The sequence below is a fragment of the Chionomys nivalis genome, chromosome 1 (genome assembly GCF_950005125.1).
Source record: "Chionomys nivalis chromosome 1, mChiNiv1.1, whole genome shotgun sequence".
Taxonomy (NCBI): Eukaryota; Metazoa; Chordata; class Mammalia; order Rodentia; family Cricetidae; genus Chionomys; species Chionomys nivalis.
The window spans coordinates 53,692,606-53,717,984 of NC_080086.1; the positions used below are offsets into that span (position 1 = coordinate 53,692,606).

The 25,379-nt window shown below is 37.8% G+C and overlaps 1 protein-coding gene across 2 annotated transcripts; it reads left to right on the plus strand.

Moving 5' to 3' along the window:
• The first annotated feature begins 2,076 nt into the window (after positions 1 to 2,076).
• On the plus strand, positions 2,077 to 22,726 carry Uba3 (ubiquitin like modifier activating enzyme 3). Of its 2 annotated transcripts, XM_057771336.1 has the most exons (18): positions 2,077 to 2,123; positions 2,311 to 2,352; positions 3,978 to 4,098; positions 5,693 to 5,773; positions 8,280 to 8,362; positions 10,673 to 10,753; positions 12,224 to 12,267; positions 12,876 to 12,940; positions 13,241 to 13,396; positions 15,083 to 15,185; positions 15,287 to 15,400; positions 18,598 to 18,651; positions 19,065 to 19,101; positions 19,188 to 19,269; positions 19,577 to 19,677; positions 19,777 to 19,840; positions 19,923 to 19,977; positions 20,732 to 22,726. In XM_057771336.1, the coding sequence occupies exons 1-18, from the start codon at positions 2,104 to 2,106 to the stop codon at positions 20,815 to 20,817; spliced, it is 1,389 nt and encodes a 462-aa protein (XP_057627319.1). In that variant the 5' UTR covers positions 2,077 to 2,103; the 3' UTR covers positions 20,818 to 22,726. The 2 variants fall into 2 exon arrangements, with proteins under 2 accessions (XP_057627319.1, XP_057627329.1); XM_057771346.1 differs by lacking the exon at positions 2,311 to 2,352 and having other exon boundaries at positions 2,079 to 2,123.
• Positions 22,727 to 25,379: the final 2,653 nt, after the last annotated feature.

Consider the following 25,379-nt stretch of genomic DNA (forward strand, 5'->3'; position numbering starts at 1 on the left):
CCTTTGTAGGCTTCTTTTGGGTGTTTTGTCTGCATGTACATCTATCTGTACCACTTGTGTGCTGGTGCCCACAGAGTTATGAGCTATTGTGAAGTACTGTGTGGGTACTGGGGATTCAACCCGTGTCCCCTGGAAGAGCAGCAATACTCTTAACTGTTATCTCTCCAGACTTCTTAGAGATTCTGTCTTATCTCTAAGGCTCGGTATCTTCCTCTGGGACATAGATGGCCAATCTCTGTTAGTTTTTATTCTCTGAGGGGGCCAAAATATTTGTTGTCATGAATCAAAGACCCGCCCACAGAAAACCCTTCTTGGCCAGAAATGATTCCACCTTAGTGAGGTCCATGTGTGGAATTGTCTGGGCAAGAAAAGAAAAATGTGTGAGTTGATCTTGGAGATATGTGACTTAGGAAGAGGTGGGTGTCTCCTGGTGTCACCCTTGAATTCTCCTTTCCCACTCGCTGCCTGGCCCTCACTGATTTTTTTTAGCTCAATGAATGCTATTGATGAACATAGCCAGGGGATCATAACATACAAGCTTTCTCTAAGGTTCAATGAAAAATAGGACAAAGAATAGATGAGATGCCACAAGCGGGGAACAGCCCCTACTTTATTGAGCCCCTGAAAGCTTCAGCTGTGGCACTTTATTGATTTCCGAGCAACACATCCACAAAAACCACCTATTATAAAACTCAAAAAACTGACATTTTTAACACTCAAGTGATTCTGATCAAAGACCATATTTGAGAATCACCCAGGATTTCACTTAATTTTCAATCTTAATTGGTAAATATTGTAAATATTGTATTTTTACTTTAAAAATGGGGGTCTGGAAATGTCCAAGGTCTCATAGTTAGTAGCTGAGTAGTAAGGCTTTAAATTCAGCTCAGACCCCATTTTAAATTTCTATCTCACCTCAGTACAGGAGATGAATTTGTGTAGAGAGATATTTAAAACATACGAACATAGTTATTTTTCCTTTTCTTGTCTTGTCTAGTGACTGTCACTTGCAGACAGTGTGACTGTGAAGGAAAAGTCAATAGTTCACAATTTTTCCAGTTAGTGTCCCTCCCTTTGTAAAATGTTTTATTTTTTTCTGAAAGCTAAAATATTTATTCTATGTTAAAAAGTATTAAGAGCTCTATTAAGTAAAAATTATAAATTAAAGCTGTTTATATGTAATTAAAATGCTTTCTCTAAGAAGAAAAAAAAGAATCAAAACTTCATTGGCATTTATTACCATCTTTAGGTAATGGATTATATAGTAAATTTCTCTATTTTTCATATCACCTATCTCATTTATCAACCATTCAATTATCTATCTAGTATATATATGGATATATTTATGAATAACTATAGTTTTTTGACAGAATGATGCGAAAGTAAAATATTAATATAGATTTTCACAAAGAAGATACGACTCTTCACCCTACTTCTATTTAATGTTTTAAATTGCCTATAAAGACAAGGATTTTGAATCTTCCTGAATTATGGAAAACGGAAATTCTTCTATTTTTCCCGGAGAAGAGCACTGGCATATTAGGGTGATTCTTTTAGCTTTTAAATAGAACTTATCAACATTTTATGCAATTTTTGTTACCATAGAAGTGTATAGCACCTAAGTTTATGCTGCGTAGCATCATTATAGATGGCATAACATTATTTAAGTAGGTACAATTAATCAAGATTTTAATGAGTGTGAAATGCTTAAAAGGCCCAAGAGAGCCTTAGTAGCCACCTTACCCAAGGCTACCCTCGGTTCAGCTTGTGTCCCCAGACAGCCCTGGCCCTCCCTTCTTTCCCTGAAGTCCAGTCCCGTGTACCGGCCCCGCCCCTCGTTCATCTTCCTCATGGCTTCAACTCAACGCAGGGATCCCGCCCCTCCGCACCCGCAAGACTTTCTCCACCCTCCTTAAATCTCCGTCCTCCAAATGCCAGCTCCGCCCACGCTTGAGGCCACGCCCCGACCCGCCCTCTCATTTCCTCAGCACCTCCTTCCTCCCGCCCTGGCTCCGCCCCCTCTCCTGCCATTTACTTGCAGTCCCGCCCCTCCCGGGCGGGTCCACCCGCCGCGAAGGCCTCTGGGAAGAGGCGGGGAACAATATGGCGGATGGCGAGGAGCCGTAAGTGTCGGGGTTTTGCCGGAGCGCCGGGTTGGGCTGGGTTGTGAGTGAGCGCGGCAGTGGGCGGTCACCGCTGCCACCCGGGGACTCCCCAACCCCCGCCCCGTCCCTTCGTCCCCCCCATACCCTTGCGGCGCCCTCTGTGGAGCTTGATGCTGACCCTTCTTTTATTCTCTCTTTCTTTTAGGGAGAAGAAAAGAAGGAGAATAGAGGAGCTGCTGGCTGAGAAGTTAGTGCTGCCGGGAGGCCGGGGTCCTCTCCGGAGACCCCCGCCTCCCTTCAACCCCAGGCCTAGGGGACCAGCCGCAGCGGGCCCGGGGTCTGGGAGGGGGGCACCCAGAGCAGGCCGCGCGGCCTCACCCCTGACCCTGTCCCCATCCCGGGCCGACCGGTCGCTCCCCGGTTGTGCTCCTGCAAAAGCCGCCCGGTGGCCCCCTCTTCCTCCATCCCAAATTGTCAGAGCTGAGACCTTGTGGCAAGTGAATCCAATTTAAATCTAAATGGACACGAGGCCTGTTTTGGGTCCTTAGTAAACACTGAGACAATAGGACACATTATAAACTTTTTATGAACACTGTGCGTCAAGAATTGTGTTAAAACGTGTCAGTTTTGCAAAGCAATTGGGTCTTAAAGGGTATGTCGACCCCAGCACTTGCTCGCTCATTGTCCCACACCTGTATCAGTTACTTATTTTCTTGATGCCACAGATTTATAGTTCTTTTTATATGACCAATCCTACATGGTTCCCCTCCCTCCGTGGCAGGGAAAACAAAATACTCCTGTAGTGGGTGTGGTGAATTAATAATTTCTGTGTCACTTCTCAGTAGTACTTTGGTCTTTCCCATGTTCCCCTCATGGTTGAATTTCAAATGCAAAAGTTCACATTCCTTTCCCACCTTCTAATTTCCTCCCCCACTCCCTTTTTTTGCATGAAATGGCAAAGTTTGGATGCTTGCTATATGCCAAGAGCAGTCCTAAGTCCTCTGTGTAATTGTATCTTTATCTCATGACCATCAGAAGTAGTTGCAATCTACTGTTGAGGTTTCTGACAGTTGAGTAATGTTCTCAAGGTTAGGATGTGCTTGGTTTTGGAATGAAACCCAACTATGCAGTACGTGTTGATCTTTTTTTGTAAAAATTTGATATCACTAATATATTCGAGGGTAGAAATTGCACAGTTACAGGAAAGTTATCACAACCAAACATGAATCTATAATTATAAAGTGCATGTGGTTCTTTTTTTTTTTTTTTTTTAAAAAAAAAAGAGTCCACTTTATTTTGTTGTATAGTCTCAAAGATTTCTTGATGGTAATGCTATCTGTGGTATAATTTTAACCTAAACATTTTGTGTATGTAGTGACAGTATTAACAGAGGACTTTAAAAAAATCCTGGGACCTCTAAGGAAAAGAAATGTTGAGAGTTGCTTTTATCCAAAATGTTTTGTAGATCGCACCTGTCCAATTTGGGAGGAGCCACAGATAGTATTAGATTTGAAGTAGCGTAGTTCTCAAAGTTCCCTGCACCCTCTTCATCTGCTGTCTCCCTACCCAAGTGTCCTGATTGTGGACTTTCACAGTGACTGTAAATACCACACAGAGGGAAGTCCTTTTCTCAGTTTGATCTTTGGGTGCTGAGGAAGCAAAGAAAAGAGACTGGCTCATTTTGTCAAGTAGGTAAAAAGTGCTTTCTTGTAACAGAAGAGCCAAAATTGGGAAACTATAACCACAACTCAGTTTTTCTTTTTGTTTGAGCAGGTCTAATGTGATTATGTTTACATCTGGGGAGACCTAATAGTTGTAGGCGTGGCTTTTTCATACTGATCTTTGCAGCGGAATTTACTGTGTTCTATGCAGAATGGCTGTTGATGGTGGGTGTGGGGACACTGGAGACTGGGAAGGTCGCTGGAACCATGTAAAGAAGTTCCTCGAGCGATCTGGACCCTTCACACACCCTGATTTCGAACCAAGCACTGAAGTGAGAAACATTTATTTTTAAATAACTGCTCTAATAGTTTTACATTTCAAAAATAATAAAATGCTTCCTTTTTAATTTGCTGGAATTCAAATCACTAAAGCTGTTTTGTGAAATTAAGTTATTGTGAGTATTGAACTAAATCTTTACGATTGATTTTATGTAAATGACTAGTTACGCATTTTTACATTTTTCATGTAAGTTTAAAATTTTCAAGAGTAGAATAACTTGATGATTTCATATTCTGGTGTTCTTAAAATTCTAGTTTAAAAGTATTTCTAAGATACATTTTCCCTTTTGTAGCACTACTATGGTAAATGAATCCTTATAGTACTAAGGTATACTTACTTAGGTATTTTAGTTGGAAATCTTTACTTAACATTGACTATAATTAACTGAATGTTAAAAACGTGCTTTCAGTATAATATATATTTTGAACTTTGTCTGGCTTAAAGCAGATATTTAATTAGATAAAAATTTGTTTTTTACTATGAAGTAGGAAGAAAACTTATTCTCTATAGTGTGTTTTATGTCTTTTGTGTCCATGAAGAGATTTTGAAATAGAGAAATTACTCATTAAGTTGTTGTGTAAACTCTTGAATTTGGCTCAGTAGCTTGTGTAAATGGACCCCTTTCATCCTTTAATGGTGAACAGAATGCTTAGTATTCTTTCTTTGGATAATACAGTTACATCTTATTTTCTTGTACATTGAAAGTGTTTCTGTACACTAGCTTAAGATTGTCACTTGTCTTAAGCAATTTTCTAAGTTGCATTTCTGCTGATTTGGAATTTCCTGAATTTCTACCATTTTATAAGTTTCATTCATTGTTCAAAGGAAACTGTAACTACTCTTACCTCATTTTTCTTTTTAGATCTTCAAACACTGATGTTCCTTTATCTTCTGGTTTTGACATTTACATTTTTTTTTTGTTTTGAGAAAAATCAGTTAAGTAATTGATGTCTTCCCTAAAATTTAAAAATTAAAAAAACATAAAGAATGGGAGAAGGAAAATAGAGAATACTATAGTAAGGTTGTTATGTTACCTATGAAATGATAAACCAACCATTGAAAAAAAAGATAAAAATAACTAGGGGTAGTTTTTAAATTTTTTCTTAGATTTATTTTTATTTTATGATCTGAGTAGTTTTGTCTTCATGTACGTATGTGCACTGTGTGTGCCAAGTGCTCACAAAGGTCAGTAGGGGGCCCTCCATACTCTGGAACTTGAGTTATGGATGTTTGTGAGCCACCACATACATGCTGGAAACCAAACCTGGACCCTCTGCAGGAGCCACAGGTGCTCTTGTCTGTTGAGTCGTGCAGCCCTAGAGGTACGTTTTCTGGTTAGAAGTAGGCTTTTAATTTCATATAGTCAACTTTAAGTGTTAAGATCGAAACTATGAAATCATTAGGCTTTCAAAATTTGTAATTACATCTCTTTTATAATTTGAAGTAATTGATAATACGCCAGGTGTGTTTCTTATAGATAATTGCCCTTTTTATGTCTACATTAACACCTGTCATGTGGCTTGTTGCCTTTTTCGTGGGTCCTGTAGTGCTTGCCTAGCGTCTAATGTGCCTTTCCTTCTTTGCAGTCGCTCCAGTTCTTGTTAGATACATGCAAAGTTCTAGTCATTGGAGCTGGTGGCTTAGGATGCGAGCTTCTGAAAAACCTGGTAATATATCATATATAACATACTGTTCTCTTAGAGATGAGTAAGTCCTTTTACTTTTTTGTCATATGAGGAATGCCTTCATATCATGATTGTTAATTTTTCCTTGTACATTTATTGGGTAAGTTTAGCAGGCCAGATTCTATACAGTAATAAAAGTACACAGTGTTGGCCGGGTGGTGGTGGCGCATGCCTTTAATCCCAGCACTTGGGAGGCAGAGGCAGGCGGATCTCTGTGAGTTCGAGACCAGCCTGGTCTACAAGAGCTAGTTCCAGGGCAGACTCCAAAACCACAGAGAAACCCTGTCTCGAAAAACCAAAAAAAAAAAAAAAAAAGTACACAATGTTACTTTGGAACTCTGAAAGGCTTAAAGTCATTTGTTTCTTCTCTGCTCTTTTTTATTGTTGCTTCTTTTTGCCTAGTGCTAATTTTATTTCATTGAAGTAAATAACAGAGTAGTTCATCTTTTAATGTGTAATCTCAAATAATTTATCATTTCTTTTGATTTTCCAAATAACCCAGTTAGGTGATGTTTTGTGTCATTTTATCCAAAAGGGCACATTGAGGTGCAGCAACATTAAAAGACTCTGATTTTTTCTCCTGGATTGTAGTGAGGTTCTTAAAATCTAATTCAGATCATCAGTTCTTTCTTTTTCACTGAAGTATTGCATGTCCTAAGATGGTTGTTCTTGATGACCATATGATAGTGAATGCCAGGATTTGGGACAGCTGAGCCTTTACTAAACCTATTTCTGTGTACTGTTTAGAAATAAATAGTTGTGATGTAATTGCGTTCTTAGAGTTCTTATCACCATGAAGTAGCTTTGTAGAAGTTTCTGTCTGTTTAACAGCTTGAGGAAGGAGAGAATTAATGTAGGGTAGCTGTGTGCCTGACTTCTCACTGTGTAGAAGGTGGAAAATTAGAAGATTAAGCAGCTTCTAGCCAGAGACAGGACACCAATAACCTGCCAAGAATTAAATTTACTTACTTACAAGGTTTATTATTTACGTTTATAAGTGATTTGTGTACATGTATGTATACCACATGGTACCTGCTACCCAGGGAGGTCAGAGGAGGGTGTCACACTGAAACTGGAATTACAGAAACTTGTGATCCAACAAATCCAGGTCCTCTGCAGGAGCAGTAAGTGCTCTGAACTGCTAAGCCGTGTCTTCAGCCCTGACAGCTATACTGATTTGCTAGGAAACACTAGTATTGCTCCTGCCAAAGTTTTAAAATGAAATAGCTCACTCTATTTAGTGCTGTATTAGTTTTGTGGGGATTGTAAGCCACTGTGATCTCTGTCTGCAGTGAATTCGAAATTTGGGGAGATAAGTCTTACTGAAATGAATAACAGTACGTATGGAATAGTGTAGTGTTCCAAAATGGTAGCACCCTCTCAGACTAGCAGTGTGAAAATGTAAAACTTATAGAAGGGAAGAGTTTGTGGAGCTGGCCGTGTTTTTTTGTTTAGGCATTAGGCATGAACAAGTCCGTTAAAGCTTAACTTTTTCATTTTGAAACCATGATTTAATGTTGCAGTGTATACTGACTTTTAAATTACTGTCATTAAAGATTAGATCTGAGGATTATTCATCAAGCAACATCAGGGAGTAGTTCTGTTATTAATTTGCAATATTCTGATCTTTTATGCTCATACACAGAATGTAGGCCTTTACTTTATAATTTGTTATTTTGCTTGTATTAAATGTAAGCATAGAAGACATGGATAATTTTTTTTCTTCTTCCTTTTCATTGACTGTAAGCCCCCTAAGGGCTCATTCTAAAAAGAGAAAAGAGGAGACTATGACATTAATATCTCTGATTAACCAAATGCTTATTGAGCCTCTTCTTGTAAATGGCAAGCACCATTTAGGTGATAAAAACTCAAATGGAGCTGGCGGTGGTGGCGCATGCCTTTAATCCCAGCACTTGGGAGGCAGAGGCAGGCGGATCTCTGTGAGTTCGAGACCAGCCTGGTCTACAAGAGCTAGTTCCAGGACAGGTTCCAAAACCACAGGGAAACCCTGTCTCGAAAAAGCAAAAAAAAAAAAAAAAAAACTCAAATGGAGTGACATAGACAAGTGATTATTTATGGGAGTCATATTTTTGTTGGAGAAAAAGAGAGAGAGAGAGTGAAATGTCAGATGGTAGTAAATGGATGGAGAAAGGAAGAGTGAGTGGTGGTGAAGGGCAGCGTTTTCAGAAGACTGAGGAGTGTGCTAGAACACTGGGAGGAAAGGTTCTAGGCAGAGAGGGCAGCAGATGGAAAGCTATCTTTGTGAGTTTTCTCTTGGTTTATAGATGTTTTAAACCTGAATGCTTGTGCATTTTTGGCCTTTGACAATATTCATGCATTTTATGCATTGTACAGACTTTATTTTAAGCCAAAGAATGCAATTATGTAGAATTTATTACTGTAAATATATCGATTTGGGACATATATTTTTGTTATGTTTTAAAAGAAAGGAAACTCTTGCTTAATTAGATTGTTTTTCTTTCCACAGGCATTGTCTGGTTTCAGACAGATTCATGTTATAGACATGGATACTATAGATGTTTCCAATCTAAATAGGCAGTTTTTATTTAGGTAAGTTTTGATATTTTAAAAGTTCTGATAAACATTTGAATTTTTGTACATTGCAAAACTTTCACATTTTAGGTAAATATTCGAAACTATATCCTGAGTATTTGGAGGATGATTGTTTTATAAGCACATGTATGCATTTTGTGTGCCTTTTCCACTCCGACAAGTTTTTAATATATTATTATAAAATAGACCAAGATGTTTGGTTATTGATAACAAGTCATTCCTTTACTTTGTAACTACCCTGATTACAGTAATAGTGATACTTACAGAGGTAACTAATTTGGGCATGGTGCCAGGAATGGTGACTTGCCATTCTATTTATGACACTGTTTTAGTTGGCAGCAGTTGATTAGTTCCTGATCCTGTAAATTTTGTAACAGTCTTCATTAAAACCACACTGGAGTTTTTTTGTGTGTGAGACTTGTAAAAGCACAAAAATACATTTAGAAGAATCTTGGCACTCCACTGTTTTCCTCTTCCATATGTGAAGAACTGTCTGCAGACTGCTTGAATGTGGTACTCAAATCAAGATTTCTGATTTTTAGTACTTCTTTATGCAAGTAAGGACAAGAATAAAATTGCTGGCAACTTCAAAAGGGAAAAGAATAATTCTTTACTGAAGAAGAGAAAAAAGACCCAGTTAAATGTCTGCTTTTAAATTCTAATTTTAAATAAAATAAAATTTTGATTTGTTATTTTTACTTTTTAAAAATATTTGCAAGCCGGGCGGTGGTGGCGCACGCCTTTAATCCCAGCACTTGGGAGGCAGAGGCAGGCGGATCTCTGGGAGTTCGAGGCCAGCCTGGTCTACAAGAGCTAGTTCCAGGACAGGCCCCAAAAGCTACAGAGAAACCCTGTCTCGAAAAACCAAAAGAAAAAAAAAAAAAGAAAAAAAAAAAACCTTTAAAAATATTTGCACTGCTGGGTATGAAGGAAATTAGTAAGGGTTCAATGTCTAGGAGTACAAATGTGTTATAGGAAGTTCTAATTAGGATTAACTATTACATATGAAGGGGAACTCATTTCTATGAGAACTATGAGGAAATAGTAAAAAGAAAATATTCATGTTTGTCCCTTTGTACTTAACATCTAGTTATTGTCAAAAAGTGAGGCTTCCAGACTAGTTTCTTAAAAATGCTGATAATGTCTTTGAAATTTATTCTTTCTTTTAAAACAAGGTTAATGAGCTGGGCCTAGTGGTGCATACCTATAATCTTAACACTCAGTAAGCTGAGACAGGAGCATCTGGGCCAGCCTGGGCTATATAGTAATATCTGTCTCAAAAGAAATAACAAACCTCACCATGCTTTAGGGACCTCTGATTCCTATTGAAGTACACGCAGGATGAAGGTGATACCTAGGGGTTCTTCCTTTCAAAGAGTGAATCTCTTTGTGTATATTTTACTAAGACCAGCATAAAAAACAGTGAAGCAGGCACAGTGACTTCAATTGTAATTCCAGCATTTGGGAGGCTGGAGCAAGAGGATTAGTTGGAGTTTGTAATAACCTTGGGGCTAGACCAAGTTATAGAGTGAGATTTCTGTCCTAGAAAACCAAACCATCGAGATTCTGGGATTCAGGCAGTATACTTGGAAGGATCTGGGTCTAGGATATTTTTATATTAGGAATTGTCATGGTTGAAAGTGGTCACTAAACACACTGTTATACTTTGCCTGGGGGGTCGGACCCTACTCTTCAATAGTTTATATTTTCAGTTAAGAAATACAATTAGACTTGTCATATTTGAACTATCAGCAAGGGTTTAATAACTATATATTTAATTTATTGCTGGTATAAAAATACTTAGGGATTGATGGAGAGTTGGCTTATCATTTACGAGCACATGTTGTCCCTGTAGAGGACTTAGGTTCAGTTCTCAGCACCAATGTCAGGTAGTTCACATCTGCCTATAATTCCAGCTCCAGGGAGTCTGGGACAACTGTAGCCTCCACAGACATCTGCACTTACATATACATACTCACGTGCAGATGGAAATACATATAATTAAAAAAAATAAAGATATGTAGTTAAAACTTTTTTCTAAGTATGTTATAAATTGTTTATTTTTATGTTTGGAAGCTAATTATGTAGACCATCTAAATTCATATTATGGATGATAAGCTAGATGATTTTTTTTTTAAATTGAGACAGGGTTTCTCTGTGTAGCTCTGACTGTCCTAGAACTCCCTCTGTAGATAAGGCTGACCTCGTAGTCAAAGAGATTCCCCTCCCTCTGCCTCCTGATTATTGGGTTTAAAGGCGTGAGCCTCCACTGCTTGGTTATGGATGACAATTTAATGTTTTCTGTAGGCCTAAAGATGTTGGAAGACCCAAGGCTGAAGTTGCTGCAGAATTCCTAAATGACCGAGTTCCTAACTGCAATGTGGTCCCGTATCCTTTCAACAGAGAGAGTTCTTCTCTAGACTTTTATACTTAGAAATGCATGCATTAAAAAAAAAAAAATCAACTCATTTCTAACCCTCACTCATTCAGAACTCTATTCCATTTAAATGGTGGACAAGCAGGGACCTAAGGCACACTGGAAACTAGGTTGAAAAAGAAACAAAGGAAGAGTGGAGGACTGGCAACTGGGAAACCAGGATGCAGTCCACGATAGTCTGTCCTGGATGGATGTCTATAAAAGATTTCCCAAGTCCCAACAGCGGGGCTACATAGAACGCAAATATCCTCCCTTGTAATTCGGTTTCCTTACAAAGAAGCCTTTATTTCCATTTTTAATCAGATATACTAGAATAACATTTACAGAAGCTGTAAAGGCCATACAGAGAAGCTGTACCTCTTTCATGTTTCTGTTAGAACATGGACATTGTTTAGAGCAGTATCATTTGTATTACAAGTTCCTTTATTAGAAAAATTAAACATATTTTGTACAGTCTTGTCTTTTTTTTTTTTTTTTTTTTGATTTTTGAGATGGTCTTTTTATGTAGCCCTGGCTGTCCTGGAATTTCCTGTGTACACCAGGCTGGCCTGTCTCCCAAGTCCTGAGATTGCGGGTGTGCAGTTCTTACGTTTTTAAAATGTTAGGTACTATGACTGACTGATCCTCACAGCTAATAGAACAGGATTCATGAGTAGCCTGCAAATACAGGATGATGACCAGTAGTTGCTGATTGGGTGAAAAAAAGACCTCCAGCTGAATTTTATGAGGGGCGGAAAATATGCATACTTTACGTCAAGGCCCCCAGACCTCTTAAAACCCAACAAACCCATCTGTACTAGCAACTAAAAAAGCTGTCGGAATTTTCTGTATTGTTTTTATATAAGGCTCCAGTAGTTTGACATTTTTTGATAGTCTGTTTTTTACTGAAAAGAATTTTTTTCGCACAATATATTTTCATCATGTTTTTTCTCCTTTTCCAAGTGCTTCCCACCCCTATCCACTCAACTTTGTCTTTTTTTCTCTCTTAAAAAAAGACCCCACCTAACCCCCACTAAAATGTAAATCAAATAAGTAAAAGACTAATAATGCAAAAAAATGCCAAAGTAAAGCAAAATGAAACAAGTTCACAAAAATGCCATAACATTGTGTGTGTGTGTGTGTGTGTGAGAGAGAGAGAGAGAGAGAGAGAGAGAGAGAGAGGAGAGAGAGAGAGAGAGAAGACAGACAGACAGACAGACAGACAGTCAGACCTACCTCAATTTGTGCACTGTGGCATACAAATACATGCATAAGATAATAATTTAAAATATTTTTGTCAGAAAGTAGGGTTCATATCAGATTTCTTGAATTCCACATTGATTACCTATTGTTTTAAATAAACACTTTTTTATGGCATTGTTAACATTACTTCAGAAATTTGAAACTTGACATCTTAATTAAGTTCCTTTACATGGATTCAGACATTTCAACAAGATTCAAGATTTTAATGACACTTTCTACCGACGTAAGTTGTCCACTTGAAATGAAATTCTTGTTACTTCTTACAGTTTGTTGTCCCCTTCTGGCTGCTGGAATGTCCTTTCATGGTTGGTTTCTCTCTGTGGTGTTTGAGTGAGCTTGTTGGCTAACTGAAATACCACTGTCCTGATTCTTAGGAGATATCACTAGCTGTTTCTCTCTGTGGTGTTCTGAGTGAGCTTGTTGGCTAACTGAAATACCACTTCCTGATTCTTAGGAGATATCACTAGCTGTCTACTTGAATAAGAATTACTGAGGGATTAGGAGGGTGGGCAGATTCTAATAAAATTAGTTTTGTTTCTCTCTTACATAGTGAATTACTTTGCATAACTACTTTTCTTTAAATTAGTAAACTGTGTTCAAAGCAGTTTTGGAGACACAGCAAAGTTGGATAGAAGGCAGAGAGTTCTGTTGTTGTCTGGAGATGGATCAGATACTGTCCATGGGCTGGTGTCAAACCACTGTTACAGCAGTGCATTTGTAAGCCCTAGACTTAGCGGATGTGGGAGGCTGAGGTAAGAGGATGTGAGACCAGCCTAGGACTACATAGAGATACTGGATCAAAAATTACATAGATTTTTTTTTTCCTCATAGAATTTCATATTATTGTGTGTGGCCTGGACTCTATCATAGCCAGAAGATGGATCAATGGAATGCTGGTAAAACTTCAGTGCTGGCATTTTTTAAAGATCTTTGCTGTTGCTTTTGACATAGCCCAAAGCAAAATTGTCATATATTTGTAAAATAAGAATTTGTTTAATTTTAAATTAACTAGATATATACTGCTGTTATTGCCTGTCATTGGTTTTCAGTGAGAAATATTTATCGTTAGGAATAATTTCTTTATTCTGATATGTTGCTGAGTCCCAAACTGATTCCTAGAATTCGTTGGAAGCATGCTGCTGCTTTTACCCCCATTTCCTGTACCCTTCTTTAAACCCTTTAAAACCTTTTCCTAGATATCGCTTCTAAATTACGAAGATGGTGTGTTGGATCCAAGCTCCATTGTCCCTTTGATAGATGGAGGGACCGAAGGCTTTAAAGGAAATGCCCGGGTGATTTTACCTGGAATGACTGCTTGTGTTGAGTGCACCCTGGAACTTTATCCACCGCAGGTCAGCAGAAAAGCACCTGCATTTCTTTCTTAGTATCTGGGGCTGTAATTAGTGCTGGTAATTACATTTAGTCAGTGTCTGGTGTTTTTATTGCGGATAAACATATATTTAAAGATATGCTAAGGCCTAGAGGTATAGGTTAGTATTTGCCATAATGAGGGCATGGGCTTAAACTTGTGCACATGAGCATCAAAACAAAAGCAAACTTTAAACAAAATTTACTAAGAAGAATAAAGTATGACAGTCTACTGTGAGAGAAGACACTATATATCAAGATGGTCTTATTTTTATTGTTTCATACTTGGCAGGGCTTTTTATTTTGTTTTGATTATGTGTGTGTATATGTGTGAGTATGTAGGTATGTGAATGCAGTGTCCCTGAAGGTCAAAGGTGACAGATCCCTCTGTAGCTGGTAGGTTGGTATGAGCTGCCTAATGTGGGCACTGGGAACCAAATCCAGGTCTTCAGAAAGAGGACTATACACTCTTAACTGTCTTTCTAGTCACTTAATGTTTTATTTAAGAGAAATTACAAAGTTATTCGGGATAAATTATATTCTGTCGTTTTTCCCTGTATACCTGCTCTTAATCTGTAGTTTTATTATCCATGGTTCTAGCTGCCTGTAGGCTACAAATATTAAAACAAAATTCCAGAAATAAATGATATATTAGATTAAAATTGCCCTCCCCCAACTTTTTAAGTTGCATCCATTTCTGGGTAATATGAAATTTTGAATCATCTTGTACTGTCACAATATACTTTTAGATTTAATTTTAATTATTTCCGTGAATACATGTGTACACATGGGTGCAGGTGCTCTAAGAAACTGGAAGCATTAGGTCCCCTGGAGTTGTGAGTCACCTGATGTGGGTGCTCCTCTGCAAGAGGAGTTAATATTCTTTCTCTAGTCCCTGAATTCTTTTTTATTAATGTTATTTTAATCTCTTATTGTTCCTAATTTATATTCTGAACTTTATCTTAAGATATAGTGTGTGTCCATAGGGTTCAGACATTTGTTGGGGTCTTAGGACATACCTTTCTTGAATAAGGAAGGTCTACTGTAATTATTTTAGGGAACAAAAGTACTAGGAAAAGGACTGGTGAGATGGCCCAGCAGATAAAGGTACTGAGTTCATAGTGGAAGGGGAGAGTCGTAAGTTTCCTTCTGACCTTCACATATATATTGTAGCATGTGCTCCTACACACATACATGCAAAATAAATGTAATAAAAATTGAAAAATAGGATTAAGAACGATCTTTTCAAAGATGGTTTCTTTAATCTACATACTCATTTTAAAGAATAGTTACAATTTTGATTTATAAATGGTAGCAGCCCTATGAGTATTAACTTATAATTGATTTAATTCTGATTGTGCTTTTGTGTTTATATGTATTATACCTTCACATTAAACACAGGTAAAACAAAATAATTCACATTTCAGAATTTATTTAATATTTTTCTTCTCATTGCCAACAGAACTTGGGTGAATATGCTCCAAAAATGTAGAACGAATGTGTCTTTATAGGCAGCTGATCCCTCTTATTAGTATAGCAGTTTGAACGTTTTATAGTGTTTTGTTATATAAGAGTTGAAATAAATGTTATGAACTAAAGCAGACCTGGACATTGCATTTTAAAATAACTCATTATTTAAATTTTACTAAGAAAGACAAATTGTGTTTTAGGTCAATTTCCCCATGTGCACCATTGCATCTATGCCCAGGCTCCCAGAACACTGTATTGAGTATGTAAGGATGTTGCAGTGGCCTAAAGAACAGCCTTTTGGAGGTACTTTAACAGTCTAGACTTTAGAAAGTAATATATTATTCATTTTGACATTCATATAAAAATTGCCTTATGGTTATATATGTCTGTCTCGCCCAAAACAGATGGGGTTCCATTAGATGGAGATGACCCTGAACATATTCAGTGGATTTTCCAAAAGTCTGTAGAGAGAGCATCACAATATAATATTAGAGGTGTTACCTATAGACTCACTCAAGGTGAGTTAGTGAACTGTCGTGATTGTGGGATTGGTGGGGATGCTTTGTGGGGAGGATGCTTGACTAGAGAGTATTTAGAGATTGCCATGCATTTTAAGTTCATTAAGGAACTATGGGAGTGATAGTTCCCCAGTTACCCGAGATAGGAGGGAACTGAGTTCAGCAGAATGGCTACTTGTCAGCTAGTGGGGACTGAATGGTATCACCAACTGGTACTTACAAACAATTGGAAGAGACCTGTCTTCAAAGTCTGTTTACTTCATCTTTCACTAAAGGGGAAATCATTCCCTCCTGGGAGCAGTCAAAAGACTCTATATTTTAAGCAGGATCTATGTCTTGTTTGGTTTGAGTTTTGTCCAGTATCTTACACAATCTAGTTGCTTTTATTTTATTTTTAAATTTTTATGTTAAGAGTGTTTTGCCTACTTGTATGTACATGTATTTTGTGCATGCTTGGTGCCCGCAGAGGACAGAAGATGACATCGGATCCCCTGGATGAAGTTACAGAAAGATGTGGGCTGCATGTGGGTACTGAGAACTGAACTGGGGTCTTCTGGAAGAGCAGTAAGTGCTCTTAACTATGAGCCATCTCTCCAGTCCCTAATTCCCCTTCTACTCGTAGTTTCTAACTGTTGAGCACAGCAATTGCATTTTCTCCACATTTGTAATTTTTACCACTTGCAAGTCTTCCTGTTTCTCAGTGTCACAGGATTCAAGTTTTGGTGTTCTTCCCTGACCAGTATCCAATTATCCATCCTTGGATCTTCTAGGCCTGAGTGCAGCATTTTAGAGTTAGCCTTATCTCTGAAGATGGGTACAATCCTAAAGGAGAGCCAATGTTTTGCTATCATTTGTTGTTTGTATTGATGTTCTATTTCCATTCTTTGATGTTGCTATTCATTAAAATCTGCATATCTTTTCACCAATGCAGTTGCTAGGCCTTCTCGTCCCCTTTTCTCCCTCCTCATTCCACCTCTGTCACAGAATTCTAGAATTCTAGGATTATTTATTGAATTTTTATATTGGTTCTGGAGATTGCCCAGGGCTTTAGCAGCCTTTTAGAGTTGTCTCAATCAGTTATCAAGTCTTCTTGGGTCTCTCAGACTTCTTCCCTGTCTTTATAAGGAAGCCATGAAAGATTTTTCCAGATGCTCTACAGAAGCCTGGGTGTTCTGTCCTGAGTGCTGAATCAGTTACAGTCCCTGAATGTGTCTCCTCTAACATGGACTCACAATGAGCAGTCTTCCTGCTTAGCCTTGGTGGCTAGTGTTCCAGTCCCATTTTAGTTCATTCCTTCTGGAGTTTTACTAAATTCTCTAGAAAGTGCTCCATTTATAGTGCTTTGTGTTCTTTTTGCAAATTTGTCATTTCTCTTCTGTGATTATTTCCTTTTATTTACTCATATTCTAGTATTGTCACTTGAAAGTTCAGTTCATGCCTACTGCCTGTTTTCTCACCTTTCCCTCCACCAGCCTGCCTTGTGCTCCCCCTGCTGAAGTGCTAGGGACACATCTTGCAGTGCTTCTTCACTCTCCAGGATCATGTGCTTTCTTCTAGAGCAAGCAATTCAAGTGCAGTTAGAAGACAGTCTTTCTTTGTACTATAGGAGACAGTTTGTTCATTCCTTAGATGACTATGGCAGTGCAAATCATAGTCAAAATGAGAACTGTGTGTCGGATTTTGTATGGTTGGGACAGTAGTGTAAAAGATACTTTTTAAAAGTTGGTTTTTTTAATTGTGGTATTTTGTGAATAGAATGACTTGAACTAGCTAACTATATCAAAAATAATTAGGCAACTTTTTCTTTTTTTTTTTTTCAGTTTTTTTTTTTTATTCTTTTTTACTTAAAATTTCCAACTGCTCCCCGTTTCCCATTTCCCTCCCCCTCCTCCCACATATTGCCCCCTCCCCCTGTTCCCCTCCCCCTATCCCCACTCCACTTCTCCTCCCCCTAGTCCACTCCCCCTCCCTCTCGATACTGAAGAGCAGTCCAAATTCCCTGCTCTACATGAAGACCAAGGTCCTCCCACTTCTATCTAGGTCCAGGAAGGTGAGCATCCAAACAGGCTACGCTCCCACAAAGCCAGTTCATGTATTAGGATCGAAACCTAGTGCCATTGTCCTTGGCTTCTCATCAGCCTTCATTGTCCGCCTTGTTCAGAGAGTCCAGTTTCAACCCATGCTTATTCAGTCCCAGTCCAGCTGGCCTTGGAGAGCTCCCAATAGATCAGTTCCACTGTCACAGTGGGTGGGTGCACCCCTCGTGGTCCTGATTTCCTTGCTCATGTTCTCCCTTTTTCTTTACACCTATTCAGGCTTTTCAGAATCTAGTACAGTGTATCAGTATATAAGACTAATGTGGGATGGGCATGTGTAGGCCCAACCCATTCCTACATGTATACTAGGTATAGTGTGGATGTGACATTTAATTTCTCAGCCTTGCTTTCCTTCTGTTTAGAACAAGGATGGTGTGACTAGCTTCACCATGTCAGCAACATTAAATAATGTTTACTGTTCACACTTTCACGCTGTCCCTGGAATATAAGGAAACACTGTTGTGTTACTGCTTTATCATCATGTAAAACTACAAAGACTATTTCAATACTATTACTTAATATTTCCAACACACTATAGAATACTGGGAATGTGAAAGAAGATAGTTCATGTTTGCTTTTTAGGATTTTAGGGTTTTTTTGGCGAGGGGTTCATATGTTTGTTTTGAGATAGCATTTTTCTGTGTAGCACAGACTGGCCTCAAACTTACAGTTCTTCTACTCCAGCTTCCCAAGTGCTGGGAATAGGCACATGTCACTGAGCCTGGCTGTGCCCAATTTCATTTCTTGATTTGAAAGCCTAAAAAATCAAGTTGCAGAAAATGGGATTTAACAATCAGGCTTTAAATGACTTAATTCTATTACTTTAACTTAAGGTGACTGTTTATTTAAACAGAGCTGGAGAGATGACTTAGCTGTCAAGAATTCTTATTATCCACAACTGCTTCTAACTCTAACTTCAGGGGATCAGATAGACTCTTTTGGACTCTAAGGACTCACATGTTAACATACCCGCATATGCATGTATGTGTGTACATACGTGCAAACACACGTACTCATGCCCCCACACAAAATTGAAAATAAATCTTGAAAGAAACAAAAAGAAAAGAAATGACCATTTTTTATTTCGTGAATTTTTTTCAGGGGTAGTAAAACGAATTATTCCTGCAGTAGCTTCTACAAATGCAGTCATCGCAGGTAAAGCAAAAAAGATTTTCTCAGTTTTACTTTTTGCTTTGATATTTGACTTAATATCTAAATTGACATTTTAGTAGTTACTTGTGTTCTAGGAATTTGATATCTTCTTGGGTGTGTTACCCAAACCAAATATGTTACTGTATCCTTTGTATATCTTGTATCATTATCACGGTAAAGGGACATCTTAGCATGGCTTTTTACTCATAGGCCTAGAGTTTTCATTCATCTAAGGAAGATGAAGGAAAAGGTGTATTGCTGGATTATGTAAAATAAATATAAAACTTGTTCTTTCCTGTGTTTTTAAAATTATGTATTTTAACATCTATTTTTTTCTATAGAAATTTATCTGATTTATCACTCACTTTGAAAGTTTTAATTTTTGATGAGTTAAAATGCCTTTATTTTCTCTCTAGCTGTGTGTGCCACTGAGGTTTTTAAGATAGCCACAAGGTAATGAGTTTTATTTTTAACTTGAATATAGCTCCACGTTATAACCTTGCTCAATTAGATAAACATCAACATTTTTTTCATTACAGTGCATATATTCCCCTTAATAATTACTTGGTATTCAATGATGTAGATGGACTCTACACATACACATTTGAAGCAGAGAGAAAGGTTAGTAGTGTTAAACTAATGGAAATGTTTTCACTCTTCAACCCTTGCTTTTATATATTATTAGCTAGGAATACGAAGATAAATATTCATGTTCTGAGCTACTAAAGTTAATCATATATTTTTTGTTGGTTAGCTTAAATAAATAATGTAAAGCAAAATAATTTAGAGGGAATTCTATATTACAAAAACAGACTTTAAAGCAGAAAATATTCCAATATGCATGATTGTTAAATAATTTGATTTCTATATCTTTTCTTAGAAAAAGACTGACATTAGTTTGTGTCCCTCTATTCTTTTATGTCTGCAGGAGAATTGTCCCGCATGTAGCCAACTTCCGCAGAACATTCAGTTTTCCCCGTCAGCTAAACTACAAGAGGTTTTAGACTATCTGACCAATAGTGCTTCTCTGTAAGTGTTCAGAGTTTTTGTTATTGTAGAAATCATTTAAACTTTAAAATGAGCAAGAATTATTTCTTTCAATAAAATGATGTTTGCTACTTTATTTAGGCAAATGAAGTCTCCAGCTATCACAGCCACATTAGAGGGGAAGAACAGGACACTTTACTTACAGGTCAGTAGTATTCAGTTTTACATTTTTCAAGGAAATTTTATTTTTTTCTTAATGTGCTATACATTAAAATATTGTTTTCCAGTCAGTAACATCTATTGAAGAACGAACAAGGCCCAATCTTTCCAAGACGTTAAAAGGTATTTTATGCAAATATATATATTAATAGTTTCCTTTTTTAGTATTTTTTTAGTAGTAAATGTCTGCACGCGCTCTTGCTCTCTCTCCCTCTCCCCCCCCTTCTCTCTCTCCTTCTCTCTCTCTCCCTCTCTCCCTCTCTCCCCATGTATGTCTGTCTCTCCCCAGTACCAGGGTTCATAATCAGTAACACTTGACTTTCTAGAAAGGTGCCTCATTATTGCTGTCTCCTAAGCCTTTGGTGTTTGGAGATAGGATGCCTTGCTTTTGCTTTAGCTGGTGTTGAACTTGTTTGTAACCCAAAATTGGCTTTGAAATTATATTTGCAGGCCGGGCGGTGGTGGCGCACGCCTTTAATCCCAGCACTCGGGAGGCAGAGGCAGGCGGATCTCTGTGAGTTGGAGACCAGCCTGGTCTACAAGAGCTAGTTCCAGGACAGGCTCCAAAACCACAGAGAAACCCTGTCTCGAAAAACCAAAACAAGAAAAAGAAAAAAAAAATTATATTTGCACTCAATTAAATATGACCAAGTCATTATTACTTATACTATAAAAATAATAGAATTTATGGTTCTTTATTTTAATAGAAGAAAATATAAAACGCCAAGAAATAAAATTTTATCTCTTTAAAAAAGAATTGGATTTTGAGACATATCTGAACTGTACAACTATTATAATTTGTGTGTATGAATATATTCTTTTTGTTGAGGTATTTATTTAATTTTGTTTGTGCTAATGACACTCTTTCCTATTTTAGAATTGGGACTCGTTGATGGACAAGAACTGGCTGTTGCTGATGTTACCACACCACAGACTGTACTATTCAAACTTCATTTTACTTAAGGAAAATAAATCTATAAACAATAGAAATAATACACTTTATGAATGCTAAGAAATATAATTGAAGAGTGGGGAAGATGAGGCCGAAGGGACATCCAAGAAAGGAAATTTAATTGATGTCATTTTTAGCATTAGTGTTGCTAGGATTTGACTTTTATATATACCTATATATATAAAATGAGTGACTCTTTTTTAACTTTCTAAGTTTCTCTGGAAGACTGAACTTTGGGGTTGGGCTAGTAAGCATTCTCATTAGTCATATGGAAAATGATGCTTGGAGAGAAAGATTATGAACAAATGTATTGCTTCCTTAAAGCAGGACAAACACTGTCTTTTGTGTGAGTTTGTTATTATGGTCAAAGAACATATTCCTCAGCTCTCATTTGAGAGACCACATGCGTAGAAATGTATCCTTGAATGGAAATGAGGAATTATGTTATAGGAACATTAAATATTACAACCTGACATCTAAGTATATCAGACATAGGCTGTTTCTTCATTACTACTCATATAATTGTGGCTATCCAAATGTGTATTATTGTAGAGTTTAACTTACCCATAATAATTTGTAAACAGTATTACAGACTAATAATACCTGTGCATGAAAATATGAAGTATTTTCATGTGTTTATTTGCAATGCCATAGAGACCACTATGCACAAACTTAAACCAAGACAATGGCTGTTCAAAGAAAATTAATGTTTAAACAGTTATCACTGATGCTTTTGCACTATTTATTAATAAAACCATACATTGTCTACTTTTTTATTGGAATTTTAAAGTATATTAATAATAAATAGTTCCATAGTGATGTTGAATAATTTTTAAATATTTAAGTTATTACCAAATTTTTGTTGCAGCTAAGTTAAAATTTTACTGATAAATGGGATGGCTAAATTTTTATAATAAATGCCTGTTTTTTTCAACCATACTAAATCAAAGTGGAACATAAATACTAAAAAAAAAAAACCAAAAACCTGCTGTTGTAATATTTTAATGTGGGAACAAATAGTACCTGTTTTTTCATTCTTTGTTTTCTATTTAGTTTATGGTATTTGTTTAATTGTTTCATTGTACTTTTTTATTTGTAAGATGTGTGGAATGTTAGTGGATAAAGTCAGTCTGTCTTTCTGGTGTGGGTATGATGCAGGGATAGAACCTAGGACCTCCTGTTAGTATTCAGGCATCTGTTCTGGCCTGCCCCTGGGATTCTGATAGGCTATGACCTCAGCTGTAGCCACTAGAGCGCCTCCTGTTGCAGGGTCACGGTGTGCAACTGTGTTCCCTTTTTAAAGGGCCTGACCCTCTTTCCCCCTTCTCTCTCTTCCTCTCCCTCTTCTGCTTCTCCTCTTCCTCCCCCTCCCCTCCCTTCCTCTTCTCTCTCTGTGCCTGTTTTCTCTTTTGCTGATCCTGTCTCCAGAGGCTGGTCTCTCCCTTCCCCTTCCCTCTTTTTACGTTCCCTTTTCCTTAATAAAAATCCCTCCACATGAACTCTGTTGCATGGTGTCTTTCTCTCTTGCGCTGCTTTTTTCTAAATTATAACACCTCCCACATGTTTGTCAAGTGCTTCATCACTGAGCCATACCCCATTTATTGTTCTTTCTAGCTCCATGTTGACAAATCTAGTTTCATTATAAAACCATATGGAGAACTAGAGAGATGGCTCTCAGTAGTTAAGATCACTGGCTGCTCTTCCAGAGGACCCAGGTTCAATTCCCACTACCCATATGGCAGCTCACAACATCTGTAACTCCATCTAGGGGATCTGACACCCTCACACAAACAAATGTGCACATAAAATAAATAATAAAATGTTTTTTAAAAAGCATTCATTATATGCTTAAAAATAAAAGTAGGATCATTGAACAATAGTGGCTCCGGCCTTTTACCAGCACTCGGGAGGCAGAGGCTGTCCTGGTCCACAAAGATAGTTCCAGGACAGTCAGAGCTATTACACAGAGAAACCCTGTCCCAAAAAAACAAATAAACCACGTGGTACATTTATATGTTTTATCCAAAACATTACAGAGTCAACACTTTTTCTTTGTGGTTGTTTCTGGGATCAGAATTGGGGCTGTGTACATTGCTAGGCCAATGTTCCATCACTAAACTGTATCCCCCAGCAAGTCTTTTTTTGTTTTGTTTTTTGTTTTGGTAAGATAAGGTTTCATTGTGTAATCTAAATAGCTTTGAATTTGTGTCCCTCCTCCCACTTCCCCCTTGTGTACTGGAACCAGGTCTCACTGGGTAGCTCTAGCTGATGTTGAATTTACTATATAGATCAGGCTGGCTTTGAACTCACAGATACCTACTTGCCTCTGCCTCCCAACAGCTAAGCCTTTTAAAGATGAAGATTCCAAACCCTGAGTACATCTTTCATTAAGATGCTGTAATAATTTTTATTAAAAGGCAACAGTATTTTTATCGTAGAACTTAAATAACTTTAGGTGGTTTATGTCACTTGCCCAATGCTGTGCATTTAGAAATATTGGGACAGGAATTCTGATAGGCCTCAATTCTCCTCACATACTTGTGTTTGGAAAAAATTGTGTTTTTCAGTACAACCTTGCGTAATTAACTGAAATATTAGTACATGCTAAGACACTTTTTCCTTTGGATCTACAAACATTTTTATGTTTTATAATGTACATGCACATGTGTCAAAATCCTGTGCTCCACGAGTGCCATTTGGATCAGAGGCTTCTGGTAAGGCTAGTGGTTCTAAACAACAAAAGGTTAAAACACAGGGCCTGCAAAAATCTACCAAAGCAAGCAAGGCCTGCAGTACTCTTCATCTGAGAAGTCAGAATCCAAGGACGAAATCATGGAAAGAACAGGATATAAGCCCCTTTTGGTACCTCTTTCAACCTCAAGCTACCATACTTGCCTCTTCAACACATCCTATACACTACTTTTCATCCAATGAAAACCACCTCCTTCCCCCCAGATATTCCTCAGCTATGACATTGCCATAAGTCACTTTCAGCTTGCTTGCTGGGATTGTGATGGGCCATCATCTTGTGATTTCCCTTCTCTCTTACTCCTTATCTTTTAAAAGTTTGTACTTCATCTTCTAGCTATTCCTCAAGGGCCAGTTTCCCTCTGACATTGTCTTTTCTCCTTTATCCTGAGACTTAGTATTGTCCTCTGTCTTTCTCTGGTTTTCCATCCTCTTCACTGTGGGGTTTTTCTGTGTCAACTCCCCTTCCCTTTCCTTCAGGGACTGGGCAGGTTGCTTTTCAGATGCACAGGTCTACCACGAGCTAGGACCTGGATTTCAATAAGAGCTCTCTAGCCACTAGCCTGCCACCTAGGGCTTCTGACACAGTCAAAAATGGAATGGAATAGGATAAAAATATTAAAATTGCTGCCAAAGATACAGTTTTTTGTTTTGTTCTTAAAGAAAAAGTGGCTTTATAGCATAGTTCCTTGCAGTGTAAGGCAAATATTCAGGTATGGAGGCAGGCCGGTAATTGTTAAACAGAGCTCTTAGAATGAGTTTTTGGATATATGGAAAATTGTAGTGTTTAAAAATAATTAACAGGATTGACCATTCTAGCTCTTTACCATATTCATTTATTCATTCTTTGTCATGAGGTGACATCCTTGGACAAAGAATTAGTGCCCTAGTAAGAGGTCTCAGAGTGCCTTTGTCCTCTAAAGCATGACATACTAAGACTATACCAGCCTGAACCAGAATAAGGCCTTTGGGCCCTTAATTTTTTTTTTAAAGAATAGGGTCATTGCAGATTAATGAAATAGGGTGTGATCATTCTCAGATATGGGACATTAATCTGATATGGTAGTCATCCTTATTAGAAGAGATGAGAGACTGAGGGAGATCAAAAAATAAGAGTGAAGTATCTACAACCAAGGAAAAGGGTTGCCTGCAGAGATGTGACGCTAGGAGATTTACTCATCAAAGCAGGATGCATTCTACCTGAAGCTTTCAGAGGGAGTGAAGTCAGCACTGTTGAACCATTTCAGACTTCAGGCTCCAAACCAGGGAAATGTTTGTGTAATGTTAAGCCGTTCCGTTGGTGGTTGCTACCATAGTCTAGGGAATGTTTTGGAGAATTATAATTACATCATTTCTCCCATCCCTTTCCTACCCCAAACCCTCTCATATACCCTTCCTTACGCTTTCAAATTACTGTCCCCTTTTCTCATTATTTGTTGCATACATATATGTTTGTGTATACATATGTATTTTTAGATACATAAATTCAGCCTGATCACTCTGTATAATGTTGCTTGTGTATGTTTTCTGGGCTGACCATCTGGTATTAGATAACCAACTGGCGTGCTCTTCCTGGGGAAGACTTGTTTCTCCCATTCCTACCATTGCCTTCCTCACTTGCCTGTAGTTCTTTGTGTAGGATTTTCACAAGGGGCTCAAACTCTGGATGTCTGTATGAAATTTAGCTTGTAGAATTTTTTTCTTTAGCACTATTAGACCAAACAACTGCTAACTGGACAAGGAAGGCCATCTACTTTAAATTTCCTTTCATGACCAAGTGTGGAAAAAGTGCATTCAGACTTATCTTTTTTTAGCAGTGTGCACA

Coding starts and splice junctions, on each gene's coding strand:
- Uba3 (XM_057771336.1), top strand. CDS start 2,104: ATGGCGGATGGCGAGGAGCC. Junction 10,754..12,223: donor CCTAACTGCAATGTGGTCCC/GTATCCTTTCAA, acceptor ACATGGATTCAG/ACATTTCAACAAGATTCAAG. Junction 19,270..19,576: donor CATTTGAAGCAGAGAGAAAG/GTTAGTAGTGTT, acceptor TTATGTCTGCAG/GAGAATTGTCCCGCATGTAG.